This window comes from Hippocampus comes, unplaced genomic scaffold (genome assembly GCF_001891065.2).
Source record: "Hippocampus comes isolate QL1 unplaced genomic scaffold, H_comes_QL1_v1.1 scaffold319, whole genome shotgun sequence".
Lineage (NCBI taxonomy): Eukaryota > Metazoa > Chordata > Actinopteri > Syngnathiformes > Syngnathidae > Hippocampus > Hippocampus comes.
In genome coordinates this window covers 1,260,616-1,279,741 of record NW_017806090.1, presented here as the reverse complement: position 1 = coordinate 1,279,741, position 19,126 = coordinate 1,260,616, and the positions used below count along the sequence as shown (strand labels likewise).

The window sequence follows — 19,126 nt, the reverse complement described above, 5'->3', positions numbered from 1 at the left end:
TAACAAAAAAATCATAAAATAAAAATGGATGCATAGGCACAAAACATACTCAACCATTACATACACAAAATGTAAATATGAAAGCAAAAACGTGCATCTGTACTCTCCTGTCAGCATGACTGCTGCTTGAAAATGCAAGCAAAGAGTGATCATTTTTATAAGCTGCTTGTAAGAAATAAAACAGGATACGGTCTAAAAGAAATGCACATACACTCACACAACAAAAATATACACGATCATATCTCTCTAGCAAAAATGGATACAAGCAACAAGATCAGGCGAGTTTGAAGGCTATCAAAATTACTCAAACGTAAAGCACATCTTTACAAGCTAACTGGATAAATAATTCTTTGAAAATGTTACATATACAGTCGAGCCGCAGCACATTAAACGACAACTACTCAATGAAGACATTTACATTTTTTAGAGTATCCTCTGATCCTTTCAAGATCTAGTTGAATGTAAAACTGCCCAAATCCTCCCAATATTTGCGTTGAATCAAAATGAAACATTTGCAAACATTTGCTTGTCGCTTGATCACACACTCATGCCCTTTTTTAGGACGTTAGGGACCAAACCGATTACTGAAGTTATGTTTGCGACTTCTCTGCACCGTCAATTTGAAATGATGTGCCGTAGCAGACCTCTGAAACACTCACCATGCCATGAAATGTATATTAACCACGTGCAACTGTAAAATGAAAATAGCATTTTTAAAAACTTTTTTTTTTTTAAAGAGACTAAAAATAGAGTAGTTGTTGTAGATGGGGGGGGTCGGTAATGGACAAACTATCCCCAGTACAACTCTGTTGGCAGCATTTTACCACCTGTCCTCTGAAGCGCTTCATAATGAAACGAACCCACCAAAGTGCTTCAATAAGAACTTTTCTTTTGACATCGACTCCTTGGCTACATTTTCTCGGGGACAATTTGAGCGCGCAGAGAGATTCAAAGAGGAATTTGACTGCTCCAAAGTGAATAATAGTATCACCATAAAATGCATGGGGGGGGGGGAGTGGGGGAGTGAACCTGCAAAACACGCGCATACGCGCACGCACAGTGGCCGTGCAGAAAAGGGACAAAAGATGTGAAAATGTTGCGAATCGCGGAGGAAAGTGAGTCATGCAGAGTACACGCTCACTTACGCACGAACACACAGGCGCGCGCGCGCACTTGCATGGGAAGCAAAGGCGAACACACACAAAGCGAAGTCAACATGTTGAAACCAGCACAAAGTGTGCTATTAATTACTCGTAATATGAAAGCGTAAAGCTGCGGTTGGGCTCACCTGTTCGTCGGCGTTCAAAACATATTCCAAGCAGGAAACTTCTCCAAGTTAAGTCCAAACAGAAGCAAAGCCAAGTTAACTTCTTCCACGCGTCCTCTGTCTTCTTCTTTTTTCTTTTCGTGACTAAAAAGCAAACAAACACAAATGACGTTTGGGGGTCGAGTGAGGAGTGAGCGAGGATGCGTGCGGGCAGCCGACGCGATGCTGCCGCTTTGCCGCTCCGTTGCTCGAGCGTTCGCCTCCCTCCCGCACGCGTCGCACCAAGCCACGCCCACGGCGCCGTGACGTCATCAGGTGCCTTGCCCTCCCTGTTTTTTTTTCTGTTCAGGTGAAACTTCCTTTTTTTTTTTTCTTTTAACCTCCCTGTGGACTATTTTTAGTCGCATGCTCTTGTTTTTAGTTTCGCATCATTCTCCAACTTTTGACAGCAAGTAGGGCCTACCACCTCAAAAATGATCAATTGGGATTAACATTGAAATAAAAAATAAAGAAGCGTAGTCTTATTGTAAGTCACAGTGACATGAATACTGGACTTATATACATGGTAGGAATTTTTAAAACTATTTTATTATTGAATTAAATATGTATTTAATTTGAAAAAAATATTGTACTTTATTCACTGGTTGAAAACAAACCATCCTATGAGAATGAAATCCCTTGTATTGAACTTGAAAGTTAAAGACAACTGAACTTTTTTGGATATTTTTGATGTGCCACTATGGGGAGGCCGCACACCACATTAAAGAGAGAAAAAAAACCAGCACTCTACTATATTGTATAAGAACAGTAGTACACAGCAGTTACGTATTAAATTGAATATAAAGAATGGGTATTTTTGGAACAATTTCAAAATTGTGAAACATCGGTTCAAGAAAAGTTGCAGCCCAGAATGTTTTTTTAATTGCCCTTGAAGCCAGTGGCACTTAGCAACATCAAATTAAGTAAACAAGTCTAGCATGAGAAGACCCACCAAAAAAAAAAAAAAAAAAAAAAAAAAAAAAAAAACCTCCAAAATTCAAACCGAGATTCATACCCATTTTTGTTTCTTTCAGAGCCAACTTAAACTGGAGATTGTGTCCCAAATTCAGCCCCCAAAGCTATATTGTATGCAGCAACATGAAATTTGGTAGACGTGTATCAGGAGTAGACCCACAAAAAAATCTCAAGAAGCCATGCTCAAAAAGACACAAGAAGTCCGCCATTTAGTTTGAAGTGGACATTTCTAAGGGTTCCTTCAAAACCACACTCGTCCTACTTTTTTTTTTTTTTTTGTCCGAGTGCTTCACAGCTCGGCTTCAACTTAAACGCTACAAGTTAACATGAAGCACAGAGACAGTGATTGTCATTTCCTCTGCACCTGACGCTGGCGTCCACAAACTGAGTCACACGCGTAGCGACGACTCGCTGGGCCGTAAATAACGAGCTGCGTGGTCGCGGAGCGTTGTGAATCACGGCCAAGCATTCCTTTGTGCCACTTCCTGAAAGAAAGCAGGACAGCTACACGCCTGCCCGCGCACACACACACACACACACACACACACACACACACACACACACACACACACACACACACACACACACACACAGTCCCTATGATGGACATGAAGATGACTGGTCAAGTGCCAAAATGATTGACGGTTGACATTTTTTTTTGTAAACTGACACATCACGAAGCTTGTTGTTTCTTCTTTTTTGCTTTTTTTTTTTGGTTCATTCACATTCCTGAGAGTTTCCCTGAAAAACTACAATAATTTATGCACAAAAAAAAATCATGAATGAATGCTGACAGTTAAGCATTTTATAGCAAACTCTCAAGTTCAATTCCAATGTGCCCCCTTGTGGATGTGAGCAGTTTAAACACACACACACACACACACACACACACACACACACACACACACACACACACACCGCTTTAACACATGTATTGACACGCAGGTGCTTAATATTTATGACACAACAGCCTTAGTGAGCATGTTTGTCTCACCACGAAAAAGTCACAGACTGTAAATATCAGTCGATTGCGAAAATATATTGAATGTGAACGCCCAACTCCTGGCCAGCATTGGTGCAACATTTATTTTTGTTGCACAACGTTGATGACTGTCTCTCAGCTCTCCAAAAGTGGACTGATTGTAAGTCAGCGAATATGATGTGAATGATGAATATTCTGACTGTTGATGTGCAAGTCAGTCTCAGCATTCGTGCGATAACCATTTTGATTTTCAACAGCATTCGTGTGACACAAATGTTTGTCTCCCAGCATTATTTTGCAATTGATTTCATTCTATTAGCATTCTTGACCCTCAGCATGAACAATATTTTACAATATCACCTGGAAGGCATCCAGGAGACATCCTAATCAGACAGCTCGTCTGGCTCCTCTCAATGTGGAGGACCTGTGGCGCTACTCTGGTCCTGGATAATGGCAAAGAAACTCATTTGGGCCACTTGTGTCCGCGATCAACTTTTTTCGGTCACGATCCACAGCTCGTGACCATAGAAGAGGGTAGGAAAGTAGATCAACTCTTCAATGTAGCGCATCGCCTTTTTGGCTAAGTTCTTCTTTAAGTGACAGACGGATGCAGAGTCCACATCACTTCAATTTCCCACTCTTGTCTTCCCTCCCTTGTGGATGTGACCCCAAGATATTTGAACTCCTCCACTTGGGGCAGAATCTCATTCCCGATCTGGAGTGGGCACTCCACCTTTTTCCTACTGAGGATAATGCTCTCAGATTTGGAAGTGCTGATTTTCATCTCAACCGCTTCACACTCGGCTGCCCACACAAAGTTACAGAGGCATGTCAACCAGAAAAGTCCCAGAGCCTTTACGAACTCAGGGCGGACTTTATTCTCCTGCAGGCACCTGCCGTAGAGGACTTTTGAACCATTTCAGTGACTTCAACCCCAGAGTGAGCCTGCCTCAGCGTCCCTAGACTCTGCTTCCTCAAAGAATGGTGTGTCGGTGGAATTGGGGAGGTCTTCGTTGTATTCCTCCCATTGATTCCTAATGTTCCCAGTCAAGATCCACAGTATCTCATCCCCACAGGATGCACCACTTCCTCCTTCTGAGACGCCAGTTGGTGGACCACAATTTGCTCAAAGCGATCCGGAGGTCATTCTCAATGGCCTCACCGAATTCTTCCCGTGGCCAGGTTGTGCCTTATAACCACCAAAGCTCCTCCTTGGCCTGCCGGTCCCCATCAGCCGGCTCCTGAGTCCCACAGGCTAAAAAAGCTCAATAAGTCTCCTTCTTCATCTTGGCAGGATCCCTTCCCATTGGTGCCCACTAACGGGTTCAGGAATTTGCGCCACAAGAATGCACCGACCACCTTACGGCCACAGCTCCGCTTGGCCACCACCACAATGGAGGCATGGAATAAGGTCCACTCTGACTCAAAGCCCCCCCCACACTCCCAAAGACTTGGGTGAAGTTCAGCCATTCTGCTGTTCAGTCAGCAGTCAGAATCTCTCTTCGCATTGACACAATGAATATTCTGGTCCCATGACAGCATTAGGGTGAATGAAATATTTGTTTCTTTAATGTTATTTAAATTTACATTAGTCTCTCAGTGTCACACACTTAAGTTTTGGTCAATATATTTCAGTTAATGGACAGTCTAGCTCCCTAGAGGACAAGAAGTTCATCACCGTCATCATTAGCGAGAGGGCTGAAATGATTGAAGAGCCCCTCCAGTTTCACAACAATACCCGTGTGCTGTTTTATGACATGCTAGGCTAACATTCAACTCTGGATTAACATGAGCTGGTTCAGCTGTGTTTGTTGACGACGACAACGCCAACACCTTCAAAATACACAACCAGTAAGCTAAGCTAACACAGACAAAAACAACCTCACTTGCCTGAAAGAAGCCCCCAAAGGCAATAGTGTTAAGCAACATAAAATTAAGGAGAGATGTCTATCATGAGCAGTCCCCCAAAAAGTCTCAAGATGGCATGCCCCCCCCCAAAAAAAAACACAGGAAAGCTGCCATTTTGATCTACAGAGACATTTTTTTTGGCTTTTTGACAGGGGTCCTTCGTTTGTGAATTTGTCTCTATTCGTTTTCGAAATTCAGCCCCGAAAATTTGTTTCAACAAACAACATCAAATTTGGTAGGCATGTCTATCCTGATGTGACCCACAAAAAAAAGTCTGAAGAGGTCCCGTCTTAAAAGACACAGAATATGGCCATTTCATTTTCATTTCCTGGGACCTTTCAAAGATCAACTTGTCCTCATTCAGTTCCAAATAATGTCAGTTAGCATCATGAAATTTGGTAGGCATGTCTTTTGTCAGCAGAGAGACACAAAAAAAAAAAATCTCAGTAACCCATACCTGAAAATGCATATACAGTTTGAACGATTTAAAAGTTCAGCTGCCCAACATCAGTTCACTCATCAACATGAAATTTGGTAGCTCTGCCTATCGTGAGTAGACCCACAAAAAAACCGACGACAAAGTCGACTGCCATTTTGTTCTGAAGTAGCCATTTTCGTCTCATTTGCTGATATCCCTCAAAGACAAACATCCTACAGATTTTGTGCACTTGCTACCAAATTTAAAGAACGTATACAAGACAAACGAATGCTGCGTAATTACGAGATATTCAATTTTTTTTGTCAAGGCGAGTGGGCGAAGCATTCTTGGTGAAGTTTGACGAATATGTCAGGTAAAGCAAGCAAGTCGGGAAACAAAAAAGTGTCCTTCGTAAACATGTTTGAGAGTGAAGAGGAATTGATTCTTTCTTTCTTTATTTATCTTAGTTTGTTTTGCTACGTTCCAACATAGCGGTGGCGGCTAATCGCTGGTGTCGCAGTGACGAGCCAAAACTGTTCATATCTTTCTTGTCAGTCTGATTAGAGAGCACAGTTTTGCTTGGCCTCGGGGTGCACACACTTACACACGGGCGTGTCGAGTTGTGTGTGTGTGTGTGTGTGTGTGTGTGTGTGTGTGTGTGTGTGTGTGTGTGTGCGCGCGTGTGTTTGTGTGCCCAGTGGGTGGGTCTCTGTGGCTCGTGTGGCCATCAGCGTTGTTTTTGCTTCGATGTGGAGCAGGGAAAGAGCGATGAGGAAGAAAGACGACGAGGTTGGAATGTGGAAAAACTCATAATGTGGTTCTGGTTCGGATTCTGATTCTAATGTCGCAGCACGGCGTCCTGCGACCGCAACACCTGCAACTGGAGTGACAAACTATGCGCAGATTCTATTTTTTGGCGCGTGCAGCTGGCCTGTCATAATAAACAAGACATGAGTCACTTACACGACAATGTACACAACACTTTGCATGGCAGGGCATTTGTTTTTATGAAAAGCACAATTTATTTTGATTAAAAAAATAAATAAACAAAAACATGATCTTCTTCGTATTAACTGTATCGCTCCCCAATGACAAGGATGTACTTTAGCTTCATGTACTTGTGTGAGTTCCCTTTTATCACACCATCCAAAAAAAACCTAAAAATGTAAAAAATATAACATGATTTAAATTGTACAACTTCTGTAGAATATCACATGAATATGATCGGTTATTGATATACATTTTTAAGATGCCCAGATATGAAGATTTTGAAGATTTAAGAACCTTCCTGATGTCATTCTATGGATTCAATAATTAAAACAGTACAGATTGTGTTTAGCATACATTCAGTGTTTAAAACAAAAGAAATAAATACATAAATAAATAACTCTCTATAATAGTACAATGAAATATGTATGAAAAAAAAATTCCTCGATGATTTATTTTCTTTTTTTAGTTAGGTTGAGATATTTGTTTTTGTTGATGTTTTTTAATCCAGCAAAATGGCCAGAAGGAAGTTAGTCTGGCGCCATCTGTTGCTCGTGTGTGTGTGTGTGTGTGTGTGTGTGTGTGTGTGTGTGTGTGTGTGTGTGTGTGTGTGTGTGTGTGTGTGTGTGTCATCTTAAATCCTTCAATACGGAACATTTATGGCCCAAAACATCTCCCTCAAAGAAAAATTTTTGACTGACATTGGCGACCAATCCAGGGTGTGCCCCGCCTCCGATCCAAAGTCAGCTATCATAGAATCCAGCTCACCTGCAAAACTAATGTCTACGAAGCGCCATAGAAAATGGATGTCTGGATATTTGTGATCATCAAAAAGTCATACGATGTGGCAGTTTTCACTTGCTGGATTTTTTTTTTCCCCCTGCTGTCTCAGTCACAGGAAATCAAAGTAAGACAATCGCACACATGACAGGAAATGACCTGTGGGCCTTAACATCCTACGTCTGCATCTGACAAGACGGACACTCCGCCTCACCTCGTGAATGAAAGCCACAGTTTGCTTCATCTCGTGCGGCATCTTCAACGTCCACATGATGGACTGATTGCAGCGACTGGAGCGGATATCACAAGAGGAGCCCCCGAAAAGTAACACACGATTCAGTGCTTGACACTATATGGGGGGGGGGGAGTACCAAGACACGGCTATTTAATTGACCAAGTGACATTTGGAAACATTATGCGCTTCCAACTTTTTTACTAGTCCACTATTGGAGTGCAGGCATCTAAAACCACATTGTCATGTGAACAAATGAGTTCGGTTGCTACTCTAATGATTAGAATAACAACTATTTTGTTTTGAATAGTAAGATTTCCATACCGCGGGAACAACCCTGAAGCTTAACCAGTTTTGCATAAAAGACCCAGCAAAGCTGTTCTGGGAAAAATTGTGGTCACAAACACGTTCAAGCTATAACATGAAAAGTCCCAGTACCAGATACACAACTACATAAATGGCAAACATCACGTTTTGACGTAAAAAGCTACATGTCTCAATTGAGGCCACAAAAAAACGGCATTTAATGATAATTTATTTGCCATTGCTTAATTTTTTCCCATTACAACACCGTATTTGTCCACAAAAGGGATTCCTTAGGTGAAGAAAATGATGCTTTACTCCTATTATTTTCAGGAAATGGTTACATTAGACCAAAACAATTCTGTAATGCCATTGAAACATTAAAAAATATATATATTTAATCACACCAAATACCTACATTGAATATAAAAGTGATACTTGACACCATAAACATTGTTTTGACTTGACAACATGCAGTAGTTTGCAAATATTGAACTATTCATTCAAATAAAAAAGAAAAAGTGGCTTGAAGATGTTTGTTGCCACTCCCCGACAAAGTCTACCGTCAAACTATACATAAAACAAAGATAATTACCCGTTGTGTACTTAAAACACTCACATAGTTTTGCCTTAGGAAAGTTCGTTTTACTGAATGCTAACAAACAATGCAACACGCCATTGACACACTAACGGCTAGCATCGATAGTCACGGTTTTAACAGTCTTTTGAACAACACACGAAGCCAGATAATACAATAATACTCACAGTCATATTTTGTCTTTGTCGTAAAAAAAAAATTACTAGCATCTCTTACAGGAGTAGTAGAAGTATCTGTCTTCATTTTGGTTTAGACGACAGTAGTATACTGCCTCCCAGTGGTCAAAGGAGCAGCACAACAAACTGGATAACAAGCATTAAATCATATGCACAATATTCTATTTAGAATTATATGTCTTATAAAGTAGCCTACAATATTATATAGTGCTAGTTTAAAAAAAATAGAAATGTTGTTGTTTTTTTTTGAAGGGTGGGGGGGCTTGATTGGATTCATGGCATATCCATTTTCAATTTTCAAATTGCTTTTTTTTTAAACTCCAAAACTTATTGAATAAACAGAGATACAGCAATAGGCGAGTTCTGCGAAAAACGGCGTTGCCTCCCCCCAAAATAAATTAAATAGTTTTAAAAAGATTATTAACATGGTTGAGCGGAGTTTGGCTGGTTTGCACGTCCGCCTCACAGTGCAGAGGTGCAGGGTTCGATTCCGGCTCTGGGACTTCCTGTGTGAAGTTTGCATTTTTCTCCCTTGTGCCTGCGTGGGTTTTTGTCCTGGTACTTTCCTCCCACATTCAAAAATCACGCATGGCACGTTAATGGAACACTCTAAATTGGCCTTCGGTCCGTTCAATCAGGTGTGTTTCATCAGGGGGAGGTGGAAAACAGGCAGGATATCGGCTCTTGATGACAGAGTTTGGACACCTCTGTTTTACGTCATTCACTTACAAGGTTTTTTTTTTTTCAAATTGACTTTTGAATGAGTTTCATACTTTCCTCCACTAGATGGCAGCAGCGAACTTCACAACAAACGGACACCACCCTTTTTTTTCCCCCTCGCGACGAGTGCGCGTATCTGTTGTGTTTTAACTGAGGTGGCAAATCTAGGTCGAGAAAGTAAAAACCTAGCCACAGTTATACTTAAGACATCGGTGCTTCTTCTCAACAGACTGAATAGAAGCACCTGTGGCTAAAGCCAAACTGTGACAGGGTTTTTACTTTCTCGACCTGGATTTGCCACCTCTGTGTTTTATAGAGTCATTGTTCATTGTTGGTGCATATATTTTGGCACATTTCTTTTCCTATCAATTTTTTATTCTGTTTTATTTTAAAATTACAATAAAAAGTGTCATCTGTAATTTTTCAAAGACGTTGCACTCTCTCTGAACATTTTCTTTAAACTATTTGATCAGGCCTTTTTTAATTTCATTATTAGAATACGTGGTTGCAAGAAAAAACAGGATGTTGATGTGGGCTTTTCCTAAAAAGAAAACAAACAATCATGTTCAATGTTATTAAAGTTGCAGTGCACTTATCCAGAAAAATAAGTCCTTTTCAGCCAAGCCACTTGACTAGAAGAGATAACACAATACCAATTAAGCGTATCTGCTCCTTTGACAGCTTGCTGTATTTTTCAGGATTTTATCTTCTGTTTCGTGTTGACTAGCGAACAGTCCTGTCCTGGCACACCAAAAATGACGGACGACCCCTTGTCTCCAATTTGTAAAACGCTAACTAATACAAATATTTTGCACTTTTGCAGCAGAAAATATCATCCTGGACAATAATTACCTCATCCGAAGAACCATTTTACCTCACTGCCCTGAATCACACGGTAGCGAGGCATTGCCTACGTTCTATCAATGCCTCGCTTGAAGCAATGCCTCAATTGTTGTAATCCTAATTTACATAGCGGGGAACACAAGCTACAAACTGTAGCTTTAATGTTGCTCTTTCCTAAACAAAACAAAATCTATTGGTGTTACACTTTATTAAAAAGAAGACAAGCTATTAATGACAACACACACGCACGTGGTCATATTCAACTTTAATGTGCACAGCATGATATTGTACAAGTAAAGGCAAGAAAGGGGGAAAACTATATATAAAAATATCACCTTTTGAGCCTCCTGTGAGGGGAACAAAACAGCAGGTAGTCAAAGCGTGCAACCGTGGAAAGCTGAGTCCTCCCTTCGCCTGGTGAGGCCGTCACATTGAGTTTTTTTTAATGGCGACACAAAAAAGCAATTTGCTTGAGCTTTTTACAAACTTTAAAAAGTTGTTAGTTCGATGTTTTTCTTTCTCGTGATGAAAAAAAACTCAAAAGCAAAGCGAGTCCAAGTCAAGTCGTTACAAGTAATCAGTCATCTCCCTGCCAGCTGGTAAGCTAGCAGGCTGTGCTAAGCTAAAACAAACAGACGCTAGCAGGCAGCGACATTCATTTGTATTGCATATTTTTCACATTGATACGCAAAAATGGAGAGTCTGAGTCCCAAACCTGTGTGTGCGTATGTTGGTATGCTCGTTAGCCGCTAAGCTTAGCCACCCCAAGTTTTATGCATTGTCAAGCAGAAGGCTAAAAAAGGTGAAATGTGAACATTTTTTTTCAAAAGATGAAGCAAGTGAGTGAGTAGCAGGTGGCGTGTTGGTCTTGAGGGCGGCGGACGGTGAAAAAAAAAAGGGGAGTTGGGGGGCAGGTTCAGTGTGTCGGACTGCAGCAAAGTCAGGTCGGGGGAGGTGGGACTGGGGGTGGTTTTCGGAGGTCACGGTGGGACAAAGGGATCAATGGTTGTTTGGTTTTGTGTCGTGTCAGCAGAATTCAGACCTCCACCGAGCTAGCGCTATGACCACCGCCCCTCCGCGAACAAACGTGAACAATGTGAATGTCGGTTTGTCTACATCCGGTACACACATAAAAAGACCCCACACATGACAATAAAAACCACAAAACCACAATCAAGTATTCGAGTAAAAGAAGAAGAAGACGCTGGGCTAGCTGCTCGGTGATCTGCCACCACCTTGACTTACATTGTGGTTGAAGCCGGATTTGGCTGGTTTCTGCGACAGGATTTTATATCGTGAATTGTTGACCATGATTGTTATCCAGTCAGGTCGGAGCAAGAAAAAAAAAACACTTTTCAACAACTCTCCAAAGAGGGGGACATTGTGTGTATGCACAGCTCTTGTGAGTTAGCACATTCGGATAATGAGATATATTTGGAACAGCGACAACTGCTTTCGACATGAAGGGGTGTGGCCGGTAAGTCTCTGGCTTGAATAACTTCACACTTTGACAGCAATTCGGTAGCAATAAGTCACAAGCTGACTTTTGTTGATTTTGTTCATAAGGGGGAGGGAATACAAGTTATCTTGAGCCCTTGTCATACAGCTTCCTGGCAAATTGGCGCATCAGAGGTGTTATTTGTATGTGAATGGGACGTGCTGTGTTCAGATAATGAGATATAACTGAGAAATATCCAAAGACAGCAACGTCATGTGTCGACTTCAACTACCCGCCATCGTTTACGCATATGACTGTGAACGAGGAAAAAGCTGGCTTCCATCGCCAGCGTGAAGGGGGCTTTTGTGTGTACCAGGATACGAATAGATCAAAACATGAAGGAAAAAAAAAATGTAAAACACAAAGAAATACCACCCCACTCCCTGTCCCTTAGCTTGGAATGTCCAACCTGTAAGAAGGTCCTTTCAGACTCTGGCCCCACCTTCATCCGATCCCCCCCCCACCCACCCACCCCCCAAGGATGGCGCCTACACCCCCTTGCTGGTGGTGATCCGCATGTTGCTGAAACACTTGCCCATGGCCTCGAAGAGCGGGTCGCAAAAGGTGTGCACGAAGATGGAGTAGATGCGACTGACACAGTGGATCTCGATCAGGTAACTCTTGATGCAGGGCACCACCGCCCAGATGTGCACAAAAGACAGGATGGCGAAGAAGATGCCCCAAATCAGCGCCAGCGGGATGCCCACCAGCGCCGTCAGAAGGCGGTAGCACCAGTACTTGGTGACGGTGAAGGTGGTAAAACTGGCCTTCCACACGCCATCGAAGCTGTACGTGCCCGCCGGCTCAGCGATCACGTCCACGAAGTCCACCTGAGGAATTGAAGAAGACCGGTGAGAAGAGACATTGAATCGGAAATGGACGTTTTATCAAATTGAGCTACTTGTCACGTGACAGCGACAATTCCTCCCATCCCGCATTGGCACCTTACAACTAGGGAAGTGAGAAAATGCCCTCTTTATAATTAATAATAGGCAAATGTTCTTTTCAAATGAGGTCCTTGTTTTCTGTTTCTTTTAAACTGCCTCGCATTTCCAACATGCCATGTTGGGAACGCTGAAGGTCATGTTGAAGCGTCAACTCGACACAGAGGCTCTCTATCATTCCTCTCTGCTACTTCATGAGCTCACTGTCAATATTTATCCTTCTGAACCTTGGAGACCTCAAGGTGTTCTCATCAAGGCAACATCAGCGAGGAGGTTGTTGATGAACTTCGAATGCCACTGTCAAGTGGATGCGGCTTAGCTAGCTTAGAATAAGAACTGGACTGATAAAACATTTAAATGCGTGGGTCTCCGCATGCGCCCTATGGTAAAGTCAAACTTTTTAGACGAACCCTTCTTATACCTCGATCAAATAAATCCATCTTCGCCTAATTTACCAAAAGCTTGGCAGAAATATGGACCCAACGCACATGCACACTACGATAACGTCTTAGACTAAATCCTAATTGTATGTCAAGTAAATCAAGTTGACTTATCTTAACTTAGTTTAAAGACTGGACATGCGACATGTGAGGCTAATGAGCATTAGCATACAGTCTAAAAGCATGTCCACACGTTTAACATTAAATCTAAATGCCGCTGTCAAGTGCATCAAGTTTAGTCCGCTTAGCTTAGCACCAAGGACAAAATCAACGCACATTAACATTTGTCTATATCCTTTTTGTGTTTCTTGTACTTTGTACACTAAGATATAATTTTACATTAACTTCCAATGCCTCTGTCAGGTAAATCGAGTTTAGCTAACCATGTTTAGCTAAGCACTGGACGAGCTAATGCTAATGCAAATTAGCACCATTAGCATTAAACAACAACAACATTTAATTAACTTTAATATACAGTAGATTTATGTAAAATACACACACAAACACACAATTATTTAAACAACAAAACTGGTGAGTGAAGTCTTGTTTCCACCATTCAGCACCCTTTGGTCTGGACAGTAGTAGTTGGTGTGATACACTTTTTTTACTTTCCATTATAAAAGAGTGCAAAATCCCATGTTTTAAAATAGCCACAAGAACATATTGAAGTTCATGGTGCTGATCTCCAGAATTGTATTCAAGGGTTTAGAAAAAAAAAAGGCTCTTGTCTAAAAGTATCAGCAGGGCTATTAACAATATTTTTTTTCACTTTAAAGCTCTTGTTAAAACACTTCAGTGTTTATTTGCATATCGCAGTGAATTCTTTCTGATGTGTGTTGGCGTTTAGAGGGCGGACTCGAGCACTATAATAAATAAAGAATTCCCTGTGAATGTCAGCAACATCTAAAAGTGAAGCCCCGTGGAAGTGTGTGACTACCCCCTGTCGCCCCAGCAACTCTGTTATTGTGCCAAAAACAAACGCTACATGCTATTCTCAGAGTGCAATCTTCAAACAAAGTGGCGCAGAAGCATGTTAATGGATTCTTGTGTTGCTTTGAGGGGCATCACAATTCACAGGAAGTGCCGACCCGAGTCACATCCCGTTTCACAATAAAATATTGAATATTAACAATATGAAGCTATAAAGTATCCACATCTATTTTTTCATAAATATATGATTTTCTATTTTCTTTTTCTCCACTTTGACATGGTAGTAGGAAAGCATCCAAACACAGGAAAGTCAGAGTCCAGATTCAAACCACAAACCTCAGAACTGTGAGCCAGACAAGCTAACCGATGTCCATCATGTTGACTTTCGAAACAACCATTCGTTTTTTTTTTGTAGCGCTCGTCCTAACTGGGGGTCATGAGTAAGGCAAAGTTAGTCCCAGCTATGGGTGAGAGGTGGGGTACATCCTGGACTGGACGCCAGCCAATGTCAGGACACATGTAGACAAACAATGGACAGGTCGCCAGTCAATGGCTTGTCCCAATGTACACAATGGACTGGTTGCCAGTCAATGGTATATTACATATCAAAAGACAATGGACTGGTTGCTAGCCATGAAAGAGCGCATATTGACAAATAACTGAATGGTCACCAGTCAATGACATGCCACATTTACACAATGGAGTGGTCGCCATTCAATAGCACTTCAGATATAGCAAATAATCGATTGGTGGGATCCATTGGCATGTCACGTATAGACAAACAATGGACTGGTCATCAGCTAATATCAGAACATGGAGACAAAAAATGGAATGGTCGCCATCCAATGAACAATGAGCTTGTTGCCAGTCACTGGCGTTGCACATACAGACGAACAACCATCAACGCTCACACTCACACCTAGGGACAATTTGGAGTGCCCAATCAACCTGCCATGCATGTTTTTGGAATATGGGAGGAAACCGCAATACCCGGAGAAAACCCACGCAGACCCGGGGAGAACATGCGAACTCCACACAGAGTGGCTGGAGCCGGAATCGAACCCTGCACCTCTGTACTATGAGGTCGACCCGCTATCCGCCGGTCCACTGGGCCGCCTTGTGAATTTCTATAACAACCTGGCTCCCCACACAAAGGCCTGAGCCCAGATTCAAACTGCGAATCTACGCACGGCAAACCAGATGTGTAAACCGCTCTTCCACGTGCTGCCAACCATTGTCACCAGTGTGAGTAAGTTTAACCAGCGGATTCCACAATGAACAAGCGCCTTCACAGATCTTCTGTTGGACGCAAGCGGCTGCTCAGGGCTATGGAAAGACCGCGTCTGAATGGAAAGTCACAAGCGAGTGAAGTGAAGCGGCCGACGTGGTTCTGATGCGGCCTGTAGATTGAGTCCAGCTGCGGAAGCTGCGCCTCCCTTCTGCCAGCCCGTATTTGCGCGTGGAGCTTGCTGGAAGGGCTTCCCTGTGTGTGTGTGTGTGTGTGTGTGTGTGTGTGTGTGTGTGTGTGTGTGTACTTGACGTTCCCGTCCGGATGGTGGGCAGTGAGCCCAGAAGGTGTTCCTTGCCTCGGAATGCTTGACTGAAGGAATTCCTTTTCGAGGGGCAGCATGGTAGCCTAGTGGTTAGCATATCCGCCTCACATGCGAAGGATTCTGGGAATGAGTTTGCATACACTCGCCCATGCTTCCCACTTTGCCAAAACACGCTAAGTGGGTTTGTCAAATATTTCAAATTGTCCTTTGGTGTGATTGCAAGCGCTCATGGTTGTCTGTGACTGGTCGATTGGCTGGCGACCAGTCCAGGGTGTACACCACCTCTATGGTTACATAATATTTTGTATTGCATATAATTAGAGACAGAGTAAAGTGCGTAATGAAATGTTTCCACTGGGGATGTGAACGTTGTGGTCGAATGTGGAGGATTTCGGAGAGTCTGACTCATTTGTCTTAAGAAGCAGACCAGGAACAGATTCAACTTCACTTCTTATCGTTTCGACAGGCAAGGAAGACGCAAGAAATTATGGGAGAGCTGCAGTCGCAATGCACTTTTCAGCTGCTATAAGAATGCCGGGAAAACAGTAAAATCCTAAATCAAAGAAGAGGGAAGGACCTGCTTTCAACCACAGCTCACGCCCGGACACTCACAAGCCACCCCACCAGGCTGCACAATTTAAAGTAGGAACGCTTTGAATCAGTGAAAAAAAAATGTAGAAATTAGAAGACAAAAACAAACCCCAAAAAATCCTGTGTGGAGTTTGCATAGTCTGTTCCATGCCCATAGGCGGGGTTTCTCCGGGGATTCCGGGTTGCTCCCACATTCTAAAAACATGCACGGTAGGTTAATTGATCACTCTAAATTGTCCTTGGGTGTGATTGTGAGTGTGAATGGTTGTCGTCTGTCTATGTGTGCCCTGCGATTGTCTGACCAGTTCAGGGTGCACCCCGCCGACTGCCCGAAGACGGCTGGGATAGCCCCCACCACGCCCGCGACCCTCATGAGAATTATAACTAAATAAATCAATGTGTTTTTTTTTTCCATGATCTTCCTGTGTCATGGATTCTTTCATGTGGGACGAGTGGATCTGAAATGTATCCCCCATCTTAAAAGCTGTAGCGATAAAGCTGCTGTTATTCGGGTGGTCACATGGGATGTGAGTAGAATGGAAATGTAGCGGGGTGTGGCTCTTTCAGGATAGGAGCCATGCTCAAAACATGGGTGTTTCCCAACTTTTCCAGGCTTTCCATGCACACACACACACACACACACGCGCGCGCGCGCGCGCGCGCGCGCACGCACGCGTGGGCACACGCACGCACACTACTCACTCCTGTCAACTGGCACCAGGTGGCGCTACGCGTCCACTCGCTTTATTAGTGAGAGGTCGCAAAACTCAATGAAATAAACAGTTCCACAAGTGGAAAGAACTCTCACAACAGGAAATTGAAATTTCCTCCTGGCTGCGTTTTACCCCCCACCCAGTCAAATATCTCTCAGCTAAGGTGACGTCATATGGAGAAAAAAAATCCTCACCTTGACCACGTCGTCGTTGACGTGCTTCGGATCTCGATTGACCAGGTCGATCTCTTTGGTGTGCACGTCGTCCATCATGGACTTCTCGTTGAGGCTGTCGTTGTCCATGTCGCCGTCCGGCTTCTTGTTGTTGGGCTTGTAAATGTTGCCTTGCTTGCGGATGAAGGGCGAGTGCACAAACTCCTGCGCGAGACGGAGAGGGAGTGAGGGACGACGGCGAGGAGGACGGAGTGAGAGAGTGCAGTGCAGTGGAGTGGCTGCACGGGGTGGAGCGCAGCCACACCCCTCAAAACAGCCGCAAGGGGTCCTCACCTCCTCTCTCACATGCGGCTTGGACGCACGCTGCCCGTGCGTAATTACGCACCGGGAAACACCGAGTGCCTACAAAACCACTTTTAAGTAGCGTGTAATGTATCTTCCACAACAGGGGTGCTCAAATATTTTTTTTTTTCCAGTGGGAGAAATGTTTCCAAGGACCTCCTTCATTATCCTAACTGCTCCACATAAACCCCCAAATCACTTAGCAATTACCAAATAGCCTACTTTGGAGAGTTGTGATGTTCCGATAACAAATTCAGAACATTTTTTTATGCTTTACAGGAAGAACGTTTCAAGAATCAAAACATACAACGAAAAATGTTTTGTAAAATAAAGTCAGGAACATTATATTAAAACATTGCAAGTAGAACAAAGTACAACGATGCAGCTTGCTTTTTTGATGATGTAAATTCTGATGGTGAAAAGTCACACAGAAATAGTTTTTAGGTCATGAAAATGTAGTCATATTTTTTTTTAATTCGGAATATTTGCAAGGACAATCATGCATTTTTTTTGCAATAAAAAGTCAGAATCCATACAAAAATAGTCATATTTTTCATGATGATATGAATTTGCTATTGAATCATTATAACTAGAGGTACACGGGCTTTCTCTAGTGGTATAGTTTAATGAAGACTCACTGAATGAAATGTTTGAACTGTGCGTAAAGTGAGAGAGCCTTGAACATTTGTGTTTCCCAATACCGTGCATTTGTTCCGTGCAGTTCAGTTGTATTTAACTTTTAAGGGCAGTGTTTGTTTTCAAGGATTCGGTTACATTTCTAACCTGTGCGCTTTAATTTCCATCACAAGTACTATTTTCGATTTTGACAGTATTCAGGCAGTGTTTAAAGTTCAAACTTTGAATGAAGTCACAATGGCACCCATGAATATTCTATCACATTTTTAGGAATAAATCCAGTGCCTGTTTTTTTTTTTTTTTTAATGAACACTTGGGCCCACTACGCCACTGTGATTCTCAAACTAGCATCATGACCAACTTTAAAATGCAGTCCTGGAGTAAGCCTAAGTGCTCAGCATAGATGAACAGCTCATATTCTTAAAAAGCAAAGTGATTGTAAACCACTGCAACATTGTGCAGATTGAACATGAACATTGCACTTAAATAAAGGAGGGGGAGAAAAGTCTTAAATAATGACTCAGTTGAGATATATTGAACATGAAAGTGAAATAAATTCGCTTTTAACCACCAAAATTTCTTCAACACAAGAGGAAAATGTTTTTTTTTTTTTTTACCAGTAAGTTAAAGGCAACTAAACTGTATGTATTCGAAAGAAAATGTACCACTAATGATATACACTGATCACACTATGAGAATCACTGATCTAGACGGTATTTAAACAAAGAAAACAACAACAAGTCAGGCATAATTGTGCATACAAATGCTCCCAAGAAGTGCTCCAAAAGCACGTGGTTAAAAAGCAGCTCGTGACCGTTGCTGGTGGCGCCAGTGCAAGTTGGAAAGTGACGTCATCAGGCGTGCAAGTGTGTGTCTGAATGCGAGCGAGCGACATGAACCTTTTTTTTAAAAGCGTTTACAGCGTGCCGAATAGGCGTCTTTACGCACGGAAAGGCCACACGCAAAAATAATCCAAAGTGGCGGGGAAATCTTGCACTCTCTCGTGAATGCACGGTCCTCCGCATTCAATCTGCTGGTGCGAGCGAACCGGGGCGCACACAAACGAAAAAAAAGCCCC

The 19,126-nt window shown here is 42.5% G+C and overlaps 2 protein-coding genes across 3 annotated transcripts in view; both read right to left on the bottom strand.

Annotated features, from left to right (window-relative positions):
- met (MET proto-oncogene, receptor tyrosine kinase) overlaps window positions 1–1,521 on the bottom strand; it is a 47,241-nt gene extending 45,720 nt beyond the window's left edge. Inside the window, exon 1 of the mRNA XM_019894856.1 lies at window positions 1,289–1,521. The gene's annotated coding sequence lies outside the window, so the exon portion shown is untranslated. The remainder of the gene's footprint in view (window positions 1–1,288) is intronic.
- Window positions 1,522–11,891: 10,370 nt separating this feature from the next.
- cav1 (caveolin 1) overlaps window positions 11,892–19,126 on the bottom strand; it is a 7,739-nt gene continuing 504 nt past the window's right edge. For both annotated transcript variants that reach the window (XM_019894846.1, XM_019894845.1), the window contains 2 exons: window positions 17,092–17,274; window positions 11,892–12,556 (listed from right to left, as the gene is read on the bottom strand). In XM_019894846.1, the coding sequence (XP_019750405.1) occupies window positions 12,215–12,556; window positions 17,092–17,274 (525 nt within the window). In that variant the 3' untranslated portion in view covers window positions 11,892–12,214. The remainder of the gene's footprint in view (window positions 12,557–17,091; window positions 17,275–19,126) is intronic.